This window comes from Peromyscus leucopus, chromosome 3 (assembly GCF_004664715.2).
Source record: "Peromyscus leucopus breed LL Stock chromosome 3, UCI_PerLeu_2.1, whole genome shotgun sequence".
In the NCBI taxonomy this organism is placed as follows: Eukaryota; Metazoa; Chordata; class Mammalia; order Rodentia; family Cricetidae; genus Peromyscus; species Peromyscus leucopus.
The window spans coordinates 107701479-107717329 of record NC_051065.1 but is presented as its reverse complement, the minus strand read 5'-3'; the positions used below and the strand labels follow the sequence as shown (position 1 = coordinate 107717329).

General features: G+C 50.3%; 1 protein-coding gene across 6 annotated transcripts in view; it reads left to right on the top strand.

The window, feature by feature from the left end:
- The window catches only part of Grip2 (glutamate receptor interacting protein 2), an 84782-nt gene extending 74464 nt beyond the window's left edge, over positions 1 to 10318 (top strand). For 4 of the 6 annotated variants that reach the window (XM_037203920.1, XM_028854888.2, XM_037203918.1 and 1 more), the window contains exons 21-24: positions 35 to 140; positions 5658 to 5801; positions 7226 to 7372; positions 8205 to 10318. In XM_037203920.1, the coding sequence (XP_037059815.1) occupies positions 35 to 140; positions 5658 to 5801; positions 7226 to 7372; positions 8205 to 8363 (556 nt within the window). In that variant the 3' untranslated portion in view covers positions 8364 to 10318. Of the gene's footprint in view, positions 1 to 34; positions 141 to 5657; positions 5802 to 7225 lie in introns of all 6 variants that reach the window. The other 2 variants (XR_005091134.1, XM_037203919.1) reach the window with 2 other exon arrangements.
- Positions 10319 to 15851: the final 5533 nt, after the last annotated feature.

The following is a 15851-nucleotide window of genomic DNA, read 5'->3' as shown; positions in this document are numbered from 1 at the left end:
CCGCCAGGAGTTGACGCTGTGGTTCCTGTTGCAGCCCAGCCCCTGGCCCCGCCCGAGAGGAGGGCTTCTGGAGAGTGTTTGGAGAGGCCCTTGAAGACCTGGAGTCCTGTGGTCAGTCGGAACTGCTAAGGGAGCTGGAGGTACTGTCACCTGCCCAGAGGGCCTGTGGGGCACCCTGGAGGGCTAGGGAAAGGCTACACATCAATGGAGTCAGGCTCCCCTGTCACCTGGGGATGTGTCACACCTATATGTCTTGTCGCTGTGACAAAAGCCACTCTAAAAAGGAAGGGATGGGCTGGAGATGGTTAAAGCACTTAATTCAGATCCCCCCAAGCCCATGTAAATGTAGAGTGGGCATGGTAGCCTCTGGAAGAAGTCAGGGGAGCCCCACACCAAGCTAGTTAGCAAGCTTGGCTATTATTGATGAGCTCTAGGTTTGATGGAGAGATCCTGCTGCAATGAATAAGATGAAAAAGCAATGAGGGGGGAGGGGGGATTCTGGACATCAACTTTGGCCCTCCACATGCACTCAGACACACATGCCTGTGCACCCCCATACATGTGCACATATGCCCATGCAAATACACATACCCACATACACACACATGAGAAATGGAAAAGGGAGGGGGGAGGACTTGTTTTGGCCCACATTTCCAAGACACAGTCCCTCATGACAGTCCCTGAAGCCATAGCAGCAGGGTCTTGGGAGTGCTGGTCGCTGCATTTGCAGTGAGGATGCAGAGGCTTGCGTGTTATGCTTGGCTCTGTTTTCCTTTTATTCAGTCCAGAGCTCCAGCCCATGGGTCGGTACCACCCACACTCAGAGTGGATCTTTCCACCTCAGTGAACCAACCCAATTGAATGGACATGTCCCCAGGTTTATCTCCTCACTGGTTCCGAATCCTGACAGGTTAACATTCGGAATTAACTATTACAGTGTGTGTGCTCTCACCTGGGCACCCGGGGTGTGAAGGGGGCTTTACACGCAGAGAGGTGTGAGGCACATGCACACATATGCATATCTTTAGGTCGTGCATGTCTGAGTGTGTGCATGGAAGTGCCCTGAGGCCATCCTGCTGTCCTTGTGGATGTGTGGCATGTGCACACAGCGCCTGGGTGATGAGGGTCACCATCACTCACGTATGGGACAGGGGGACCTGACAAAGCTATTCTGAGTTCAGTTTTGAGAGCAATTGAAAGCTCTGTTTCATCTGCTACCACCACCCCCACCCCCATTTTATTTTAGCGTTGTTGACTGGGGGCACTCCCCCATTCATCAGCCTTGCTGATTACCAGGATAAAAAAACAAAAAACAAAAAAACTCCAGTTTTGGTTTTCCAGTCTTTTCTGTTTTCTGTCTTGCTCATTTTGATATTCATTTTCTTAGACGTGTGTGTGTGTGTGTGTGTGTGTGTGTGTGTGTGTGTGTGTGTGTGTAAGTAAAGATACTTGTCCTGGTTTCTTAGCTGTTTAGTCTCCACTCTTCTTTCTTCACATAGAATATTTTCAAAGCTATGAGTTGGCCTGTAAGCACTGAGTTGGCTGTGACCCCACAGGTTTTGTTTGTGGGACTCTTGCTGTCTACTCAGTATCAAATTTTTTTTTTTTTTTTTTTTTTTTTTTTTTTTTTTTGGTTTTTCGGGACAGGGTTTCTCTGTATAGCTTTGTGCCTTTCCTGGAACTCACTTGGTAGCCCAGGCTGGCCTCGAACTCAGAACTCACAGAGATCCGCCTGTCTCTGCCTCCCGAGTGCTGGGATTAAAGGCGTGCGCCACCACCGCCCGGCCAGTATCAAATATTTTAATGTTTTTCATTGTCACGTGACTTAAACTCTTGAAATCTACAGAAATGCATGCTTGGGGTTGTCTTAGTTGGGGTTTCTATTGCTGTGATAAACACCAGGACCAAAAGCAACTTGAGGAGAAAAGGGTTTCTTCCCCATCATAGTACCTCATCCAGGGAGTCAGGAAAGGAACTCAAGGTAGGAACCTGGAGGCAGCAACAGATGCAGAGGCCATGGAGGGGGTGCTGCTTACTGGCTTGCTCCTCTTGTTTTGCTCACCCTGCTTTCTTACAGAACCCAGGACCACCTACCCAAGTGTGGCACCTTCCACAGTGAGCTGGGCCCTATTGCGTCAATCTTCAAACAAGAAAATGTGCTGTAGGCTGGCCATAGGCCAGTCTGAGGGAGACATTTTCTCAGCTGAGGGTCCATCTTCCTACGTGACTCTAGCTTGTGTCAGGTTGATGTAAAAGTAGCCAGTACGGGGTTTTAACAGCCAATTGCCTTCTTTTATCTCTCTCTTAATTCACCAAGCCTCTTCTTGGCTGTATTCATCCCAATATTCAATCCAATTCTTGGAGATTATTTCAATTTCTACTTTTTGTTGTTGTTGTTGTTTTTCAAGACAGGGTTTCTCTGTGTAGCTTTGTGGCTTTCCTGGAACTCAATCTGTAGCCCAGGCTGGCCTCGAACTCACAGAGATCTGCCTGCCTCTGCCTTGCTGGTGCTGAGATTAAAGGCGTGCGTCACCACTGCCCAGCAGTTTCGTTTTATTTCCCTAACATCTCTGCTTTTCATGTCTTGAGATTTTCTTTCTTAATGTCTTTTACTTTTTAGCTTCTTGATTTTCTGTATAGTTTAGACAGATTTAAATTTTCTCTTGCATTTTCTATTAGTTTCAGCCACCTGGGTTCAGGTTTGCCTATCTGTTGTGTCTATGGTCAGAGTGTGGGTTCACCTATCTGTTGGGTGTGTGGTCAGAGTTTAGGTTCACCTGTCTGTTGTGTCTGTGGTCAGAGTGTGGTTCACCTATCTGTTGGGTGTGTGGTCAGAGTGTGGTTCACCTGTTGTTTGTGTTGTTGGGTGTGTGGTCAGAGTGTGGTTCACCTATCTGTTGGGTGTGTGGTCAGAGTGTGGTTCACCTGTCTGTTGTGTCTGTGGTCAGAGTGTGGTTCACCTATCTGTTGGGTGTGTGGTCAGAGTGTGGTTCACCTATCTGTTGGGTGTGTGGTCAGAGTGTGGTTCACCTGTCTGTTGGGTGTGTGGTCAGAGTGTGGTTCACCTGTCTGTTGTGTCTGTGGTCAGAGTGTGGTTCACCTGTCTGTTGTGTGTGGTCAGAGTGTGGTTCACCTGTCTGTTGGTGTGTGGTCAGAGTGTGGTTCACCTGTCTGTTGGGTGTGTGGTCAGGGTGTGGTTCACCTGTCTGTTGGGTGTGTGGTCAGAGTGTGGTTCACCTGTCTGTTGGGTGTGTGGTCAGGTGTGGTTCACCTGTCTGTTGGGTGTGTGGTCAGGGTGTGGTTCACCTGTCTGTTGGGTGTGTGGTCAGGGTGTGGTTCACCTGTCTGTTGGGTGTGTGGTCAGGGTGTGGTTCACCTGTCTGTTGGGTGTGTGGTCAGGGTGTGGTTGTGTGTGGTCAGGGTGTGGTTCACCTGTCTGTTGGGTGTGTGGGTGTGTTCACTGTCTGTTGGTGTGGTCAGGGTGTGGTTCACCTGTCTGTTGGGTGTGTGGTCAGGGTGTGGTTCACCTGTCTGTTGGGTGTGTGGTCAGGGTGTGGTTCACCTGTCTGTTGGGTGTGTGGTCAGGGTGTGGTTCACCTGTCTGTTGGGTGTGTGGTCAGGGTGTGGTTCACCTGTCTGTTGGGTGTGTGGTCAGGGTGTGGTTCACCTGTCTGTTGGGTGTGTGGTCAGGGTGTGGTTCACCTGTCTGTTGGGTTGTGGTCAGGGTGTGGTTCACCTGTCTGTTGGGTGTGTGGTCAGGGTGTGGTTCACCTGTCTGTTGGGTGTGTGGTCAGAGTGTGGTTCACCTGTCTGTTGGGTCTGTGGTCAGGGTGTGGTTCACCTGTCTGTTGGGTGTGTGGTCAGGGTGTGGTTCACCTGTCTGTTGGGTCTGTGGTCAGGGTGTGGTTCACCTGTCTGTTGGGTGTGTGGTCAGAGTGTGGTTCACCTGTCTGTTGGGTCTGTGGTCAGGGTGTGGTTCACCTGTCTGTTGGGTGTGTGGTCAGAGTGTGGTTCACCTGTCTGTTGGGTCTGTGGTCAGGGTGTGGTTCACCTGTCTGTTGGGTGTGTGCTCAGGTGGGCTTTTCAGCTCCAATGTTGCAGCTGCTTTAGCTACAGTTGCCCATGCACTCTGTGGCAGTGGAGTGTCTCTGAGGTCTCGAGTCTTTGAAATTCACTGGTTCCAAACCAGGTTTTGCCTGCATGTATATGTACCCTACTTGTGTGCAGTTTTCCCACAGAGGCTAGAAAAGGGCATCAGAACTCCTGTAACTGGTTACATAGGTTGTGAGCGCCATGTAGGTGCTGCGAACTGAATCCAGGTTCTCTGTAAGATCAGCCTGTGCTCTTAACCACTGAGACATCTCTCCAGCCCCTTCACCTTCTATTTTAAGACAGGGTCTCTTATTGAACCTGGAGTTTACCATTTTGGCTAGACTATCTGGCCAGTGAGCCCCAGGGGTCTGCGTTCCCATTCCCCATACAGCCTAGGATTATAGATGCACACTGCCATGCCTTTACACAGGTTCTTGGGACCTTGACGTGGCTCTTCATGCGTGTGCAGTAAGCACTTGCCCCGTTGATCTACCACTTAAGCTCTACTCTTTAAGGACTCTTATCCCAAGATCCCAAGTCTCTGGTCTTTCCCAGTAGACCCTGACTCTCCAGGAGGTGAGGACAAGTTGTAAGAGATGAGCAAAAGGCACCTAGATCCACTCCACCAAGGTTCTCCCACACTTCTTCCTGACAACTTGGCTCTCCCTAAAACAGTTGCTTTCACAGTCTTCCTGGCACTTGGACATCAGCGCCAGACAGAGTGGAAACTCAGATACCATGATGGATGTGAAGAGAGAAATTTCTAGGCTGGGGAAGATACTTGGGTGCCTAGGACTATCAAACTGGAAGAGGCTCATCCTACTTTGGCACCTCTGGGGTCTGTGGATATCCCTTTCTGAATGTGATGCTCTCAACTCACACTCACATGATGGGCACTTGTGACCCTGCCCACTGCGCTATCCTGTCCCACAGCCCCGCTCCTTTCTCATCTCCATCCTTGTCCAGATGACCCTTTTCCTTTTCCTTTTGCTTGGCAGCTCCATGGTCCCACCATGTCCTTCCTGGCCACCATACCCTCCTAAACACTCACATCTGCTCATGTTACATTCTTCACCAATTACTTGCTCCAGAGTCAGCCGGTTGTCACCATGGGATAAAAAGTCACATACTTCCTGTAGGCTGCTGGGTGCTGGAAGACCCTGACTCTCCAGGCATTCCCACAGTCCAGCTCTGCCGTGTCCCCTCTGCCGGGGGTGTTCTTCCTTCCCCTTCCTGTTCGAGACATCAGCTCTGGAGGCATCTCCGACTCCTCCCTCTGTCCTGGACTCTCACTTCCTATGTGCCTTGATGCTGTGAGCCGAGGCTCGGAACCTTAACCATGGAGTCAGATTCCGAGTTCAAATTGAGTTAAACTTGTAGTTGCTGAGGACTGAGCCTGGCACAGAGCAGATATTATTCTGCCCTTAGTCCCCAGAGGCTCTTGTTCTGATTCTGTGGTTGGTCAATGACCTCCTCCACTGTCTTCACCCTGTGACCACGCGCCTGCCTGACAGAGCCAGATGGAGTAAGTATATGGTGTCTGAGTGACAATCGTGTCCCCACAGGCTTCCATCATGACAGGTGCTGTGCAGACTGTGGCTGTGGATGGCAGGCCTGGGCCTCGGCCCTGGCGCCGGAGCCGGGAGGTCCGAACATCCCCTGAAGACCTGCAGGAGCTGCTGTTGCCAACGCCCCTGGAGATGCACAGGGTGGGCACTGGGGTTGGGGGCTGCAAGCAGGCAGAGTGTGGGCACTGGGGGCCTGGCACCAGGAGGAGCTTACCTGCTTGGGATGCTGAGGGCCCCCACCCTTTGTTGAGGTTGATTCTCCCTCACTGAAAAATGGGGAGTTGGGGGCTGGAACGATGACTTAGCGGCTAAGAAGAGCACTGGCCGCTCTTTGGGGGACCCAGGTTTGATTGCCAGCACCCACAGCAGCTAGAAACCATTTGTAACTCTAGTCTCGGGGAATCTGATGCCCTCTTCTGGCTTCCAAGGGCACCAGGCACACAAGGAGTATGAAGACATACGTGCAGGCAAAATATTAAGCACATAAAATAATAGAAACTTTAAAAACCCAAACCAACCACCACCACCACCAAAAACACCCAGGGATTTTTTTTTTAGGTTTTCTGAAACTCTCACCATTTGGATGATTGCACCCTACACCTGCATACAGACACACCTGTGATACACAGTGGGCTATTCTTTTTCAGCAAACTTTATCCCTAGACACATGTATACATATACAAATATGTATGTTACATACACACATGTATACACACGCATTAAGGTTATATTACATATATGGATGTATATAGTTAGTTAGTTAGTTAGTTAGTCTTCCCTTCTTACAGGTTCTGAATTCAGTCCACCAACCACAGATCTGAAGTATTCAGGGAAAAGCTGGGCATGATGGTATAGGTCTTTAATCCCAGCACTTTGGAGACAGAGGCCAGCAGACCTCTGTGAGTTGAAGGTCAGCCTGGTCTATATAGCAAGTTTCAGGCTAACCAGAACTACATAGAAAGACCCTATCTAAAATAATAATAATAATAATAATAATAATAATAATAAGTATTCACAGAAAAAAATCTGTACTGAACATGGGCTGACTTTGGACCTCATTCCTGGTGAATCATCTACGTAGCACCAACCATGAACTAGGTTTCAGAAGACTGAGCCCATGGGCGGGCAGGCACAGGTTCTGTGCAGATCCTACACCATTGAGCATCTGCAGATTTGGGGATCCTCATAGGGTCCAGGAGCTGGTACCCTGCAGATAACCAAGAGAGCACTTTGCATGCCACCGTAGGCAGATGACTGACACACCTTCCCGCCACCACCTGCGTCTCTTGCCCCTGTGTGCATCTATATAAGAACCAAGACATCAGAGCACATGCCAAATCCAGGGGTTTTCCCAGGGTGATGAAACACTATGACATGATCCCCTACTCCCCTTTCTAAGGGACCCCTGAGCACCGGGACCTGCGGGCTGCACATGGCAAGGTCAATACCACAGGGCCCAGGCAGACTGCTGAGGGCAGCCTAGAGTATGACCAGCCAGTAGACTGGGCCTGGATCCCAGGGACATGATGGGGGTTGGAGCAAAGGTCACCGCCTCCTCCTCCCAGGTGACCCTGCACAAGGACCCGGTGCGGAACGACTTTGGCTTCAGCGTCTCAGATGGCCTCCTGGAGAAGGGTGTCTATGTCCACACTGTGCGCGTCGATGGGCCAGCCCAGCACGGGGGTCTGCAGCCCTTTGACAGGCTCCTGCAGGTAACTCAGGGGGGCCCCAGCACTGGCCCAGGGACAGAGCTTGATTCGAACTCTGAAAGTGCATGGAAAGGCCAGTGGGAGTGAGTCAGGTGAGGCCAAAGTTCCACTTACTGTCGACTCCTTGGCGGACAGACGGCCTGCCTGTCTAGTAACTGTTCCTCTGAGACCTGTCATCTCCTTAGACTCCATGGTGTAGGAAACTTTTGGGTTTTTTTTTTCCTGCCTTCACTCCAAACCATTATATGACAGATCCCTTCCCAGCCTATGGGCCAGAACCAGTCACGTGATCTCCCAACAGAAAGAGCCTGGGAAACAAGGCTGTTCCTAACTTAGCCTTCAAGACTGCCCTTCCCTCGCTCCAGCTATTTTTATTCCCTTGTTCATTTTGTTGTCTTTGTTCTAAATGGACTTAATTTATGTTTTCTCCTGAATCTGGGTGGGGCAGGACTCCATTTCAGGAAAAACACAGTTCTCATCTCAAAGGGGATGAGAGAGTTTACTCTAGAGCCATGAGTGATTGAAATCAATACAATTTACAAGAAAATATTGGTGGATATATCAGGTAGGCTGGTTATGGCAAGTCAGAACTCCATGCTTTGGCTCTGATGCCATTCTTAGTTTGGGGGGGGGGGACGGGCTGACGGAACCTAGTGGTCACTTGATCGTCGAAAGGGTGTTAGGTCAGACATGGGTGGGCAGAGCTAAGATAAATCCGAAGCTTTGGTCCCGCCCCATCCCGCCCTCTCTCCATTTCCAGTCAGTCGTATAGGTGCAGCTTCTTTCTAGAACTTTCATTCACAGGGACTCTGTCCCTCGGCTGTGCACTGTGCAGGTCAACCATGTTCGCACTCGGGACTTCGACTGCTGTCTGGCCGTTCCACTCCTGGCAGAGGCTGGGGACATCCTGGAGTTGGTGGTCAGCCGGAACCCACTGGCCCAGAGCCGCCGGACACCACGAGCACCAGGCCCCGGCAGTCCCCAGATGCTCTGAGGTCATCATGTAGCTCAGCTGGAGGAGTGGACCCCCCAACTCATCCAGCTGTGGGTCTGCAGATTCCACACCCGGCAGAGTGGCATCATCAAGGTGGATCTTCAAGACGCTCAGAGAACCCCAACTAACGGGGGTCAGACCTGCTGCTCAGCCAGGAGAGAGTCGGGGTTCCTCCAGATCCCTGCACTGTTACCTCCGAGCAGCGACAGGCATGGGGGCAGCCCAGCTCAGTGTGGTAACCGAAATGAGCTGCCCGTGTTTCCCGTCCTGGGAGGCGAATCAGCAGGAGGACAGTCCTGGACTGTGGCAGGAAGCGTTCGGTGATCCAACTGGACCGGTGGTACCCAGTCACACAGGGACCCTGCCACCAGGAAGGATGAGGCACAAGGAGAATAGCAACCCCCTTCCTCCCAAACCCTGGTGTTCTGAGAGCCTCCAGCATCCAATGACCACACTGGGAAACCCCAAGTAGGGACATCTGGGAATGCTAGCCTTTTCCTTCAGGTTGGTGGCTCAATCATTTCAGCTTCGTGGTTGGTTCTATACCCCAGAGCAGAGCGGTGGCTATCAACCCTCCCGCTCCACAAAACTGTAGCCCAAGTCACTGCTCGGGGTGGAAAAGTCCGGGAGCATCCACTGACCTGCTGTTCCAACAGATACGGAAACAAGGCTGAGTCACAGCTCTCCTGCCGACCCTGCCGGTGGAAGGAAGGAGGAGGAAGAGGAGAGAGAGAAGCTGAGATGGAGAGAAAATGGTTGAAAGACAAGAGAGCAGCAAGGAGGAGCAAGGTCCAAAGAGGCTGTTCAAGGAGGCCCCCTCTTACAGCTGGGGATACCAGCATCCCCTAAATCGGGCTTCCTTCATCTCCGCCAAGCAGAGCCCTTTCAGCTTCAGGCAGGACATCAGCCACCTCCCAGTGGTCTGGGCTGGTCTGGGGATTGGCTTTGTGTTTGCCCAGCTCAAGGTCTCAAGGACCCAGGGGCCTCCAACCCTTCCCCACCTCCCCTTCTCTGCCCTGAAAGACTCCCTGCTCAAGAGGACAGGTGGGAGCCCAAGAAGCCATTCTTTGCTCCTGGTGCCCTTCTTGGCTGTGCGACCTTGGGTGAATCTGAGCAGACCCAGCGCCATCTCCACCTACCCACTGAGACCCCTCGGCTCTCTGCTCTTCCTCGGCTTCCCCCACACCTTGCCCTTTGTGATGGCTTCTCCGGGGTCCCTCTGCTTTCACTGCCCCAGGGTAAAAAGATACTGCCCACCCATCATGGGCAACAGACAGATCAACATCTTCAGCCTTGAGGGCAGGTGAATGGCACAGCAGAGAGGTGACTCCTGGCCACCAGCACCCGGGACTGTGTGAACTTGGGCAGATGGCTCAACCGCTTTGGGTTTCTGGTATGTGGCAGGATTGACTGTACTCTAGGGTCTCTTGGCTTGGGAAATCTGTGTTCCACTCAAAGACTCCAGGCTCTTAAAACACACAACTCACCCCCTGCCCTCCCCTCGGGCTGAGGCTCTCCCATCCTCCCAGACATATGCAACTAGGCCAAGCGGGTGGTCCTCCTGGCCATGGCCTGAGGCCTTCTCATATGCAATATCCCCCTGGCTTCTCACAGGGGTGTTTGCCCCCACACAACATCCCTAGCTCCCTCCCCAGTGAGCATCCTGCCTGCCTATGCATTTTGGGTACCTCCCCTGTGACACCCCCCCACCCCACCCCCAGAGCTGTATTTTTCTCTGGCTAATATTAGAACATATTCCTTGTAAAGTATTTTTCTATGTGGGTTTTCTTAGGGCACCCAGGAAGCACCCAGCATATCCATGGCTCCATTGCACAGGCTGGTTTATCTGGTCTGTCTGGGACCCATGGATAAATCTTAGTCCCACCAGGTATCACAGAGACTGGGGGGAGGTGAGTGCTATTGGGATGAATTTTTAATAAAATTGGTTAAATGCACACGGTAGGTTGTTTGCTTTATTTAAAAAAAAAATAACAACAGGCTGGCAAGGTTCAGCTTCTGTGTAAAGCTTGCAGCCCCCAAATTCATTTTATTCATTCATAAAATGGTCCGTGGAGCTGAAGAGATGGCTCCGTGGTTAAGAGCTCTTGGTTCTGTAACCAGAAGTTTCTTTGGTCCTGCCTTGCCCCCGCAGTCTGGACGAATCTCTCCCACTGGTGGTCCCACAGCCACTTATGAAACAGTTACTCAGAGGCTTATATTAATTACAAACTGTATGGCCTATGGCTTCAGCTTCTTGCTAACTAGCTCTATCATCTTCAATGATCCCACTCCTATTTATCTACATGTTGCCACATCGCCGTGGCGTTAACAGTCTGCTGGCATCTTGTTGCTCTTTTGGAGGCGGGCTCATGTCCCTCTCGACCCCACCCTTCTCTCTGTTTCTCTGCTTGGATTTCCCGACTGGCTGTAAGCTTTCTTGCCATAGGCCAAAACAGCTTTATTTATCATCCAGTGGGGGTCACACATATTCACAGCATACAGAAAGATATCCCACAGCATGGTTCTTTTGCAGAGCACCTGGGTTTGGTTCCCAGAGCCCACGTGATAGCTCACAACTATCTATTATTTCACTTCCAGGGGATCTGACACCCTCTTCTGACCTCTGCAGGCATCAGGCACACATGTGTTGTACACACACAGGCAAAACACTCATACACAAAAAACGAAACAAATCTTTAAACAAAAAAAAATAGGCCATTTTGGGGGGCCTAGTGGTTAAGAGCATTTACTGCTCTTCCAGCAGACCTGGGTTCAGTTCCCAGCACTTGTATTAGACAACTCACAACTGCTCACAACTCTAACTCCAGGAGATCAGCACCCCCTTCTGGTCTCCATTAACACTGCACTCACATGCACTTACCCACCTTACACACAATGAATAAAAATCTTTGTTTTTTTTTTTAAAGCCGGCTGGCTGTACATCCTAGTGAAGACAGTGAACTGGTCATAGTCTTTTGAGAAGGCATAAAGAACAGTGAAGAAAACATGACCTATGGGAACAGAGTGGCCAGGGTGAGGAGAACTGCAACCCAGGAAGGGCTTCTCTGAAAGAGTGACAGTCACAGTAAGATTTGCAGGACAGAAGCCAGTCCAGTCAAGACAGGGAGGAAGTGTCCCAGGTGTGTGGGGGCAGGGAGGGGGGAGGGGGGCAGCAAGTGCAAAGGACCTGCAGTATGAATGAGTTTAGCAGGTTCTACAGCCCAGAGAGGGTGGTACTGGAAACTAGGCTGCAGTGTGGGATGTGTTGTAATCCATGCAGCCAGGGAATCTTTGGCATTGGTGAAGGGAGGTGCCAGGTGGGTAGCCTGGCTGTCTGGCTGTGGCTCTTAAGTTTCGAGGCCCTAGGGCAAGGTAAGCTCACTGGTTCTAGGGTCCAGAGCACAGGGTCAGGCCCACGGAGTGAGGGAAACTTGCAGAGCTAAAGGCAGAGAGAAGCTGTTCCCTCAGGATGTCTGTGAGCTCACTGTCTCAGGGAAGCAGGGGTTGGGGTAGGAGTGAGGGCCACCACCATCCATACAGCCTATGTGCCAAGGAGAGCTCAGAGCACTTTGTAAGAACAGTGAGAGCCTTCTAGCAGCCTTCAGAGAAGGACTCTCTCTTCACATTACAGAGGAGGGACCAGATCTCTGAGAGGTTAAGTGACTTGCCTAGAACACAGTATAGAGAGGAGCCAGGATCCAAACACAAGCCAATTGGCTGGGAAGCATAAAGGGATGGAGGTGGACAGAGGCCATCAAAAGGACAGCAGGAACATGGTGGGGAGGTGCTCTTTTATTCTGTCACACTATGAAACCAGCCAGAGAAGACTCATAGTCCCTAATCCACCCAAGATCTGGCTAGGAAGTCTATGATCCCAAGAGCAAACCTGGTCTGGGAACTTCTCAGCAGTTCTTACCTATGCTAATACAGGGAATGTCATGGTAGGTGTTTTCCTGTCCCCACACCTGCTTCCAAATAACAAGCAGTCATTTCCAAATAACTGACTCAGAGAGTTAATATAAATTTTATAAATGTTCAGCTGATAGCTCAGGCTTGTTACTACCTCTTACATTTAAATTAACCCATATTTCTTATCAATGTTTGCCACATGGCCCACTTATCTCATTTTCTACATGTCCTGCTTCCTCAGCAGCTGGTTGCTGTCTCTCTCAACTCCGCCCTTCTTCATCCCAGCATCCTTAGTTTGGTTGCTCTGCCTATACTTCCTGCCTGGCTATCGGCATTAACAATTCAAGTGACAAATCTTTACAGTGTATTCCACAGCACATCCTTTATATGAAGACCTGAAACCCAAAATGCTCCAAAATTGGAAACTGGATGTAATGACTAAGCTAAGATAAAGGAGCTGTTAGACCTGGGGAAGGTGGAGAAGACCCACCCAGTTCCACGACTGTATGATTAAAGCAAGCTGTATTTAGAACTGGCCAGTTGCTGCTTCTCCCAAAGTTGGGATTACAGAGAGCATCTCCTCACTGACTTTGAGGTCCCTTTTATGAGAAAGGGTTAGGGTTGATAGAAAAGCTGTTGAGATAATTGGTTGTTAGCACCTGGACAGAAGAATTGGGACTTAGGGCTCAAGGCTGTCTGTCAGGTAGATAAGTGCAAGAATCCATCATATGGAAGGGGAGTCCTCCTATCAGGAAAGACATATTTTTGTAAGGCAAAGGGGCAGTCATATATCACAGGTGCAGGAGTCTAGCATCCATCATGGGGTTACAAGTTCAAAGTGGTTGAAAAACGTGGTTTGGGGGATACTTTAAGACACTTATTCTTGTAAGGTACAGAGACTTAATAACAATGTGTAACAATGTGGCTCTTGCTTTGGTTTCACCATGCGAGGCTGGGAAGTGGGGGTGGCTCAGTACAGGTGACGTGTGTGGCTTTGCAAGCATGAGGACCCTCGTGTTTGTCCCTCAAAAAAAATATAAACTTGCCATGTGGGGGCTAAGGAACAGTTGAGTGGTTGAGAGCTTTTGCTGCTTTCCCAGGAGACTGGATTTGATTCCCAGCACCTACACGGCAGCTCACAACTACCTTTCACTTCATCTTCCAGGGGCTCTGATGCCCTCTTCTGGCCTCTGTGGGCACTGCATTCACATGCACATACCCCCTTATCACATCATGCCCTACCTACATCACTGTTTTTTAAAAGCCAGGTGAAGCAGTTCTTACAATAATCCCCTAGCTGGGGAGGAGAGACAGGTGAATCCCTGGGGCTCACAGGTCAGCCCCAAGCTAGTAAGAGACCCTGTCTCATAAAACTAAGGCCAGTAAATGCTCTTAACAGCTGAGCCGTCTCTCCAGCCACAGTGAAATCCCTTTATAAACTGTACAGTTTGCCAACATGTAAAGGTGAACACACCACTCCAAAACATACCACCACACATTCTTGGATTTTAAAAAGGAAATGTTTATTGTTGTGTTACAAGGTGATTATAAACTCCTCTAAAAAAAGCAAAGATGGATTTAAAATATCAATATACATATTCATCTAAAAAGCAAAAGAGGAAAAAAAAAACGAAATCCTGCAAAATGCAGGGTCGTCGTCATTAAACATCAATACACAGAGCTTGTATACTGCAAGACAGGTCACACACCAAGGATCCTTCAAACATGAACGCTCCTCCCCTTGTTGGTTGGTTTTAGGTTTTTCTTTTGTGTGCGTTTGTTTTTTTGTTTTTTATTTTTTACAAAAGTTTAAAATATCTTAAAAATATTTTGAAGTTTTTAAAAAATGTCTTGATGAGCCAGACATATTTCTGAAGGAGGCAAAACCCACGTTCTCAGCTTTCTCTTGTGCTAAATACAGAGTCACAGTTGTTAGGGATTGGAAAGATTAATTGGGTTTAAAAAAAAAAATGGAGCTACCATCTCATTTTGAAGCCAAATATATAACAAGATGCTCTGTCCTTCAGGGGACATGCCAGAACATGCCTGTAATGACACCACCACCACCCCTCTACCCTCCCAAAGAACATGGAAAACCAGCTTCCTGTGAAGACCCAACTACTGGGAGGTCAGCATGGAGGAAGGGAGGCGGGAGCACTGTCTGGCTTCCGGGGCACCCTTCTCCATCTTGGGGTATCTAGGTTTTGTTTTGTGTGTGGTTTTGGACTTGATGAAGGAGGGATGTGCACACAGAGGTATTTACAGTGTCCGTGGGGACGGGGGTCTCAGGATTGAGTGGGCTGTGAAGGGCCTTCTCTAAGGTGCCTTCCTGGCTTGCGTCTGCATCTTGGAGAGAGGAACCAGGATCGGTGCCTCTTTAGACTGTCTAGAGCATTGCCCCATCCAGAGGAGCAGGGCTGGAATGCTGTCGGCCATGGTAGTGACACCCTGGGATACAGAAAGCCCCTTCCTGTACAGAGGGGACCCATGCTACTTTCTCCTCGCATTTTGCTACGGTCTGCATGGTCTTCCAGGGAGATAAGGACTAGGGGCCAGAGGCATAGAGGGAACCTTCCCCCAAGATCTTCCCAAGGAAAGAAACCTTCTCAGGCTACTTCCTGTGTAGCCTCAGGCTGCACGGAGGCCAAAGGTCTGCCATTACAGCCTGCCTAAGGCTCCACAATAGCAGTGTCTTTGGCCCTCAGTTTCTGTGGTGCAAGTTGGTGGGGGGAGGGGGATGGCGGGAGGGTATCAATTCCTAGCTCCTAAAGGCTTTGGGGGAGGAGGGAAGGGTAGCATGGGCCTGGGGTGAGCAGGAGAGTGAGGTTGGGCAGAAGTGGGTGCTCCTCTCTGCTCCATGAGCATAGGCAGGGGGCCCTATCAGTCTGGCCTCTGGTTGACAGGGAAGGCCTGGGTTTACTTAGACAAGGCCCTGGTCCTGCTTTCCTTCTGCCCATACCTGGAGAGCCTGGAGCTACAAATGACTCAATTATCCAGTTCCGAAACTCAGCTCACAAAAAGTCTCTCCTACTCTAGGCCTCCGTTTTCCTGTTTACAAAAGTGCCTTGGATTGGGGGGCCCTCTGGGACTGTCCACAGCACCCAGTAGGGATCCTCCACATGGGGGCAAATGTAGCTCTTGGGACCAAACAATATCTCCCAGGAGAGTCCTCCTGGGTCCGCCATGGTCCTCATCTAAATCTGGCATTGTACCTTGCTTCCTGCCCACATCTGACAGGCAGGGCACAATCTGACCTGTTCCAGGCAAGGGCTAGTTGGTAGACAGCTTAGTCCTCTCTCCAAGAGGCAGGTGGACCAGAGTCATGAGCTCTACTTCAAAATGTTACTTACATGCAGACACGGAAAGACAAGATCACAACAAGGACTCTCAGGGCCAGGGGCTGGGTGACAGCGGTGGGTATTGAAGACAAGTGCGGGGACACTGTTGGGGAGTGGGCTCGGAAGGTGGCTGGCCTTCCACCCAGGCAGGGCCTGGGGACTTGGCCCGCTGTGTCTTTGGTCTAGAATTTGATCTGGGAATGATAACAAAGGCCTTTCTCAGGCCATTTCCAGAATGGTG